Here is a 9,068-nt window from a genome sequence, read left to right on the forward strand (position 1 = left end):
TATTAAAAAAATAATACTTGATACTATCACGATAGGCTTTAAGTTTAGCGAGGTAGGTGAGTTACCCGCACCGAGTATATCATAGAATATCATTAATATTATTTCTGTGACTTCTTTTTAGTTTTTCGTATCGGTTTTTGTAAAGGAGTTGGTTTTTTATTTTTTACTTTTTAGTGCCTGTAATATATTAGTATAAATAAAGCAGGACTTTTCCTGAGTACATCAGATTGATTAGCTATGTGGGGAGGCCTTCGAAAGGTGCTGTGTGCTTTGAATAATATAAGTCTAAAGAAACGGAAATGGAAAATGAAATAAACTTCGAAGAAATACTGTTCGAAACTATAATTCATGTTCTCGTGAGACAGTGAAACATTGTGAGAAATATTTTGAACCAAGAAACATTACTAGAGTGTCGCTCACACCCAGAAACTTTCCCCCAGCATTAGTGTAGTTAGAATCACTCATATTCAGAAATATCTTGTCAAAGACAATTAAACTGTCCACGGAAAGAAAAAGTTTCATAAGTAAATGTTTTTATAACGCAACAACTGACTACCGAGCTAAACTGTGTTATGTTCTTATGCCACCAATGGAAAAAGAGACACATAAATAAGACCATAGGTTAAGGTGTAAAAATGTAAGTAAGTACTTAAACCCACTCCTTTTTTAAGACTTTAAAAAAAAATGAAGGCTCATGGGAGATTTTGAATTTTAACAAAATTTTGTTTATTCAATATATTTATAATTATATTAATGCGATCGATCACGAAATAAACTTCGTCTCACCAATTTCTCCACCGATCTTCTCATCTCCTATAAATTTTAATCAGTCAGCTGCAATTGAATTCCATCCCCCAGTAATTACATCCAAACACTCCAAGTAACAAATAAAATACAAGTCGCCGACATCTCCCGAAGATCGATTAACACGAGAACGAGTGTAGCGACTTACGATCTTGAGTCCTTATCTTACAATCAAAAATTATTGCTAACAATAAATGCAGTACAACTCTTAACAATAAATACCATGATAATCGATTGTTTCTCTATTACAATAAACAATAGAATATGATTTAAATTCTACGAGTAATAATAAATAATAGCTTGGGTCAACTGTCAATGACACGTTCGGAAATGAATTATACTCCATTGCTATTAAATAAATCAACCCTCACCAATAAGTGTTTGATTAAATTGTTATTCGATAAAGATTAAATGAATTATCAGTCTGGTCTCGTGTTTTTTTATTATTAAAATACTGTTTTCCGTTTGTTATTGTTATCTTATAACTTATATATAATGGAAAGATTTTTACTTCCAGCACCTCAAATGTTTTTCTTTGTTTTATTTCAGTATTTAATAGGAAATAACGAATTCTTTAGTATATTATATATATCGGCGCAATTCTTATCATTTGAATAACTAATAATTGAGGGTCAACTACCCTCAATTATTAGGTGTATAAACAAACAACCGATAACACGGACACAATGACGCCCATGAGCCAAAACCACACGTACACACACCGCCTTCGCCGGCGAAGACGAGGTCCTGCTTCATACACGTCGCTCCGGCGTTCTACCGTCGGGGGACGTCATGCAATCCTATCATCCGATGTCATCCTCTAATCCAACGACGTCCTAAGCCGAGGTCCGGCCTCTTAGAGATACCCTTGGGACGGGCGTATCCCACGTCGGGCCCTTCGGGCCCAAATTAAAATAGGTTGGCCCCATCAGGCCATCCACCCCTCCCGGTGACGCTGTAACAGCCATTAGGGCTAACAGCAATAGACAAAACAAAACTAAAAAAAAAAAGATTACAGATAGTCTTGCTCAAACCGTTGCAGGGATCGGACCTCTTCGAAGTAAGGGGTTCATCAAACCCTCTACGAGGTTACGTTCAAGAGTCTGACACCCTGCGAACATTCAAGAATAAAGCAGTTATGCTGACGTCACTCTTTTAAAAAACGACAAAGTCCTTCCTACTCCGACATATATATTTGGCATATAATTAAATGGATGTTTGAAATGAATATTATCACCAAAATAAAAGTCATCGTCAGCGGACCTTGGTTGTATGTGACTAAATAGTCTGAATCATTTTTTTAATATGCCAGTTATTACTTATTAAGTTTTATCGTCAGTCGAATGAGCTTATTAAATTAAACCATTTTAATATTACTTTTTATAATATTATTTTATTTGCCACATGTGTAGCACAAGTTTTGCAAAATAAACTTTCACTAATTATATTATGGTTTTTAAATATTATATTTTTTATGTATATTAAAGCAGCAGGTTCCGTGGTGTAGTGGTTATCACATCTGCTTTACACGCAGAAGGCCGCCAGTTCGATCCTGGCCGAAATCATTTTTTTTTATTTTGTGAGAACATTTTAATCTATAAGACCATTATTGTTTTTATTCTTAGACTTGACCAATACTTTTTTAGTATATATACACGTATAACTTAGATAGTTTAATGAAACATTATGATGTCATGACTTTAAATAGAAGAACAGTGTACTGACAGAAAAATATGATGATATGAACAGTTCATTTAAAAACTGTGTCTCGTGTCATATTTGACGTCACGCTGTGTGGTGTAAAGATTTATTTATCCATACTAAAATAAACCATTATTTTAAAAGTTTTATTTCCGTTCATAATAATTATACATGAAAAATCTCCTAACCGCTGTCAAAAATTAAAAGTTCATCTCGCTAAGACAACACAACACTTATCGCTTATACATTATAACGAATGTCTTAAAGTTATCAGTAAAATACTTTTATGCATGAATTAAAAGCAATTTGGTTGCAAGAATGTGACTTTTAAACCAGCATACATATTTATTTGATTTCGCACCGTAAAGTAAACGCTAATAAAAAAAATATGTTCCCGCACACTTGATCATTCATCGCATCACAGAATTAGGCTTCTGTAAAATAATACGAACCTACAGTTGAAAGTTAAAATTTTAAACGACGTGTATGGGATTGGAAGCAGAAAATAAAATATATTTAAATGTCTATTTTCCTCTTCCTCTAGTGACAGCTGAAGTCAGGAGTATTTCAGTTCATTTAATTTCATTTAAAAAATTAATGATCTTCTACAATTATTGAAATCATAATTTTAACATATATAAAATACCGGACATATTTAATATAAATCTTGTTCGTTATTTTTTTTTACACATCGATGATAAAATATAAAAATCACGTTAAAATTTATAGATATTCATCCCTTGTCTCAGACGCCAGTGTACACAGACTTCATAGAGACCATCGTTACAGTCTTTGATAACCTTCATTGGTCTTTATTCACTAGTCATTATCCAAAAATAATAATTCAGCCTCGTAAAACTTGTCGTTTCATAATATTGGTATCGTAGTTAATCACGAGGTGATGCTATTAACCTACTGATAAAAGTTTTACAACATTATCATATGTATATTGTGATCTGATGATAAAACAAGTAGAATGTACCAGGTTAAGGAACAAATTCTAAGCAATAAATAGCTGTTTTCATGATTTGTTTATGTTTTATAAAACAAAACGTGAACAATAAAGTGAAACATTTAATGAGGAGACAGAAGTTATTTGTTTATTGTGTATCCCGTATCCAACTCCTGTTCGAAAGCAAACTTGTACCATTATCATGGTTACATTTTTTTACCTTTTCCGTTCACTCACAATTGTAAATGTTTTACATAATTTTTACATAGCGAGTATGTACGTAGCTTCATTATTAGGTATATCGCTCGATAAAGCTCTGGTGAAAGGTTTTAATACTATGAATCATAGTGCGAAGATCGTCCGTCTTCGGCAGAATGGTCATTCGAATGTGATGAGTTCCCGGAGCCTGGCCGAACCCGCTGCCAGGAACCACGCAAATACCTTAAAGTAATTTACGTTTAGAAGAATTAATTTCCATATCCTACTGCAAGGTATTTGTGTAAAACAGGAGGTTTCGTTAGATAGTTTTATTATTTTCTTTACATAGATCCAAAGATTGTTATTATTAGTTTTTGTATTAATTTTTTAAAGTTTCAATTAAAAAATTCGAGGCAGGAACTATTGTCCCTACTATTGGACCAGTAATTCAATCTTCGAGACCTATTTATTAGTAATGAAGTTATCTACAAAAGGATTAAGTGATGTGAGAATGCGAATTGACGCTCTCGGTTTTTATAATTGGGATAGCGCAAAGTTTCTATGAAGTCTATGGAAGCATAGTTGTATAAATTACAGGCGGTCAGCCAATGTAAATATTTACAAAGTCCCTTCACGTTGAGATTATAGAAACATTCGTCTTCTAAATTTTAAGCTGATCAAAGAGAAATTCATTTGGGATTATCAAAAATATTCATGGCGAAACAGAATGGTTCAAGAAAAGTACGGTAAATATAGGGTTTTCCATTAAGGGCGCTTGCTCGTGCAGAACTTCCATCGTAGCGTGTGCTGTGTGGCACGTAGCGCCGTCCTGTTGAAACCACATGTTGTCCAGATCCATATTCTCGATTTCAGGCCAAAAGAAGTTGGTTATCATCGACCGGTATCGCTCACCATTGACGGTGACGGCCACACCATTATCGTTTTCGAAAAAATACGGACCAATCACGCCTCCGGCCCAAAATCCGCACCAAACAGTCACTTTCTGCGGGTGCATTGCCACTTGGTGAACCTCGTGTGGATTGGTCTCGTCCCAAATACGCAATTTTGCTTGTTGACATAGCCATTCATCCGAAAATGCGCCTCGTCGCTGAAGATGATTTTTTTGCCAAAATCGGCGTCAACTTCCAACTGCTCTAATGCCCAGTCAGCGAACACACGGCGCTGTCTATGGTCATTAACCTTGAGCTCTTGGGTCAGCTGGATCTTGTACGGGTGCAGGCTCAAGTCACAACGCAAAATTGACTGCCGCGGGTTTTCGAGGACACTGTCGCGCACAGCGGCGATATTCTCGGCAGATCTCGCGTTACGTTGACGCACGGGAACCGGCTGATTGTTAACTGACCCGGTTGACTCGAATTTGTCCACCAATCGACGGATAGTCGACTCGGCAGGACGATCATCGCGACCGTAAAACGGGCGAAGTGCGCGGAACGTTGCTCGAACTGAAGACACATTTTCATAAAACAATTTTATAATTTGCACGTGCTGCTCGACACTGTAACCTGCCATGGTGGTTTGGGAGGACGGAATAAATATAACACACTGCATTTGACAGCTGTCACTCAAACAACATGGCCGCAATCAGCTGTCAAAGTTCAAGCGTCCCTATTGGAAAACCCCATATAAACCGATAATCATGGGGGATAATTTAATGGACCTAAACAAAGTGGGTTTAATATTTACTGAGATTTTAAACACGCGGCGGGGTATATGTGATCTACAGAGTCTCGTCACATAAAAAAACGGATGATTAACGCATGTTAATGTTTGGATTAAAATATAATTCAGAATTCTAAATAAGTTTTTACCAGTTTCTTCTAAGAGCCTGTAAGCATAGAAAACGTCAGGTGGTTGTTTGGCTTCTTCAGCTGCTGCAACGGCCTTCGGAGGCAGAATAATAGTAGGAAACGCGTACATTGCTCCCTGTAAAGAACCCCATTTCTTAAGAGGTAATAAAATAATAAGCTAAATTAAAGTCCTCTTTATTTGTAGAGTTTAAGTTTAATTTCTTTTACATCTCATGAAAAATAACTCTTGAGTTAAAAGCTAAGTAAAACTAACTGTTTTTCACCTGCACTATGTTACATTTGAATCCCTGGCCTGCGTTAAGGCCATCAGTTATCATCTTGGCGCGTTCTCTAAGGGACGCAAGCACTGATGCCTTTTCGCGCAGCCATAAATCATATGATGGCTCTCCAGGTAAAGGTGGCTTAGCCTGAGATAGGACACGAAACTATCAAAGTAGGACAAAATTCTTCTACACTGTGATTGAATGAATCCGGAACTGGAATTAATTGATCTTCAATACTTTAAAGTTCTTACCACGCAGTCAATGGCGGCCTGCCCCAATATATTCGGTGACACCATGGCCGACATGAACTTATACAGTTGCGCTTGTACATCGGGATGGAAGTTGGTGAGCTCCACCCAGCCTCCACGCAGACCGCATTCTCCCATGTAGCCCTTACTTGCCGACATGATCGAAGCCAGCTCGATCGATGAGTACGGTGCGCCTAGTTCCATCATAACCTATCAGATATTCAATTTAATTTGTTCATTTAAGATCAAATATATATTTCTTGTTTAATTAAATCTATTCTAGTCCTTACAAGCGATTTTGTGTCAAGTTAAATATAATAATAGTTCATACCTTTCTGAAAGAGAAGAATTGGATACCTTCAGCATATATATTGTGTTGGTAGACCTCATCAGATATAAGAAGTAAATTGTGCTTGTAGACGAATTTGATAATATCTTCCATATTATTACGACTTAAAACCTGCAAAAGGATAGATTTGATTTCAAAAATATCAAAGATCAAACATTTTACAGTTTAAGAAACCTAGTCTCAGAAATATTTAAAAGGAATATATTAATCGACGTACTTGTCCCGTTGGATTTCCTGGATTAATAACCACAAGTGCCCTCACATTGCACCTCTTCTCAGCCTCGTTTATTCGTCGCTCTAACTCTTCAATTCTGAGACTCCAGTTAGTGGTCTCGTCCAAATAATAACCCACTTGGGTAAGGCCGTACTTCGCGTAGCAAGCAGAATATAATGGGTATTGAGGAATGGGAGTCAAAACACCTATAAGAAAAGTTTGTTTTACGTAGTTTCTCTCATAAATACGCTTCCAGTCTCGCCTAACTCTCAGGACAAAAAAAAAGTTTTCTCAATAAGTTCCATACGAAAATCTGAGTGTGCTGTTTTTGTGATTAAATAACACTTATATACGTATGAGTATGCTCTCGTATAATGGACCATGTTATTGGTTTTACGGTTTTATTAGTTTTGTTTTATGTTTCACTTATATTACCTTTTTTTTTACAAAAATGAGATGTGTTACTATAAATGTTACTTCGTATCTTAGCTTTCTAAACCTACCATTCTTTTTCCCATGCGTATCGTTACTAAATAGTTGCAAACAATACTTTATCGCTGTGGACGCGCCGGCAGAGAGAAACACATTTTGCCAGTTAGCCGGCAAGGCATCTCGTCTTTCGATGTACTCGGCGACGTGGCGTCGGATGTGATCAATACCGTACGGTGCTGAATAAGATCCTATCGAGCCCCCACTTTTAGGCAGCAAGGGTAAGCATATCATTAGTCAATTGATGATGTGTTTTTGGTCAGCCTTAAAAGATGATTTATGATAGTCACAGGAACAGGAACGATTTTTAATAAGTGCCTTTTGTACTCGGAAAAGAAAAGATAATCTTTATGTTATAGTTCTGTAATTCAAGAGTCTCAGTCTTCCTATTTTATGATTTAATATAAATTTACCTGCAACTGTTTAAGATTTCTCGAGCTCTTTCTTTGACATCTTCAGGAAAATTTCCTTCTCCAATGAGTTCTGGATACGAAATACAAGCTAGTACCTAAAAAAAAATGTTATGTTCCTTATATGCAATATATATTTTGTAAAACTATTAAGTTACTGACTTTACTGTTATTTGTGTCTTTTCCGGAATCTTAATATTATTACTTATGTAAATATTTACTTTTACCTGTCTTATAAATGTGATTGGAACCTGTCCCATGGCTTGTGCGTCTCCAATGTTCGCTCTTATTACATTCTTGAATGGTTTTTCCACTCCCTGATGAATCGTATAACAACTTATGTTATATTAATAAGTATTTATCACACAGATCATTCTCTATCACCTCTGTGGCGCTTCCATTAATTATTTTTGTGACTACTCTTTCTTTATTATGAACCAGCTCGACCGCCTCGTCACCAAATTGTTAGCGGAAATTAAATGGTTAACGGACATACATTTCCAGAAAAAGTCTTTTGACTTTTGCCCGAAGACATAAACATCAACAACGTAGCGGTTGTTTTTATTATTGAATAACAAATTCATATCAACAGTATTCGTATTAATAATATTGGTTAAATGTTAATTTATTCCTTTCGTTCACAAATAGCCTTAAGTCAAATATTTCTTTTAAAAAAAAAAACAAACATTTTAAAAACACCATTCAGTCATATCTTTTTATTTAGCTGTAATTCCTCAGATTCAAATAACTTACTCTGATTTCAGTTATTTCTGCTTTTAACAAATATTATAATTACTGTTTCATCTTTATTTTTTATTTTCAACGGGCTACAAATATTGTTATATTATATTAAACACAACCAAATCATTAAAGTCCATTCCTTGCGGTTTATAATATTTCTGCAGCGCTCGTCGAGGTTAAACGTTGAACTTTATAATGAAACCCTTCTGATTTATAATGAAAGAAGTGCACTCAATATAGTTCATTAATTTTTTATTAGTTTTATATCGAGTTTAATGAATATAACTATTGTTTAAACTATTTTACAAAATATAAAATAAATAATTCTCTGCAATGGTGTTTCTGTTTTATATTATTACAGAGAACTATCGTTTGGTTTGGTAATTTATACGATAACTTATATTTCCTCCTTTGTAAAAAATTTAAATTATTTACCCTTTTTAATTCTTCTTCTATTTCACCAGCTCGAGCCACTAAGGGACCTTGAACAGCGTACTCCACCTTGAGTATGTTCGGGTTGATATTTTTCAATGTCATCGATGCCATTGTCGGCGGACTTGTGCTTGTAGCTGTGGATTTAAGGAAACTGGCGATGGCTCTTTTATCAAAATCTTTTTAGCTGACCTATCATTTTATCAGTGACACTGTTGTAAACAAAGTTCATGCAGCGTCCCGGAAAATACCGAAATTGTTTATCTCTTTAAACATATAATAACAATAATTATCAATTTTAATGAAGGTACTCTATTTACTCATTTACTATTAGTCGGTTTACTTGTTTCTATCTATTCACGAAAGGAAATATTTTTATTTATACCCCACAAAAAATTCATAAGAGAAGAATCAATGCTTTGTAAAAAAATTATAAAA

The 9,068-nt window shown here is 35.1% G+C and overlaps 1 protein-coding gene and 1 non-coding gene across 2 annotated transcripts; one reads left to right on the forward strand and one right to left on the reverse strand.

Annotated features, from left to right (window-relative positions):
* Positions 1-2,296: 2,296 nt before the first annotated feature.
* Trnav-uac (transfer RNA valine (anticodon UAC)) lies at positions 2,297-2,369 on the forward strand. Its single transcript has one exon. It is a non-coding gene; the product is annotated as a tRNA-Val (tRNA).
* Positions 2,370-2,642: 273 nt separating this feature from the next.
* Positions 2,643-8,764, reverse strand: LOC116772772 (alanine aminotransferase 2-like). The gene is made up of 10 exons (XM_032665070.2): positions 8,634-8,764; positions 7,685-7,774; positions 7,461-7,555; positions 7,062-7,252; positions 6,562-6,764; positions 6,327-6,455; positions 5,999-6,205; positions 5,748-5,891; positions 5,485-5,599; positions 2,643-3,898 (listed from the first exon to the last, which is right to left on the reverse strand). Exons 1-10 carry the CDS (start codon positions 8,742-8,744, stop codon positions 3,750-3,752), a joined length of 1,434 nt encoding a protein of 477 aa, XP_032520961.2. The 5' UTR covers positions 8,745-8,764; the 3' UTR covers positions 2,643-3,749.
* Positions 8,765-9,068: the final 304 nt, after the last annotated feature.

This window comes from Danaus plexippus, chromosome 12, assembly GCF_018135715.1.
Source record: "Danaus plexippus chromosome 12, MEX_DaPlex, whole genome shotgun sequence".
In the NCBI taxonomy this organism is placed as follows: domain Eukaryota; kingdom Metazoa; phylum Arthropoda; class Insecta; order Lepidoptera; family Nymphalidae; genus Danaus; species Danaus plexippus.

Excerpts from the sequence above, each read along its gene's own strand:
- LOC116772772 (XM_032665070.2), bottom strand. The coding sequence starts at position 8,744 with ATGGCATCGATGACATTGAAAAATATCAACCCGAACATACTCAAGGTG. Across the intron at positions 6,765-7,061 it reads TACGCATGGGAAAAAGAATG|GTGTTTTGACTCCCATTCCT; the intron begins GTAGGTTTAGAA and ends CTTTTCTTATAG. Across the intron at positions 5,892-5,998 it reads AGGCCGCCATTGACTGCGTG|GCTAAGCCACCTTTACCTGG; the intron begins GTAAGAACTTTA and ends GTCCTATCTCAG.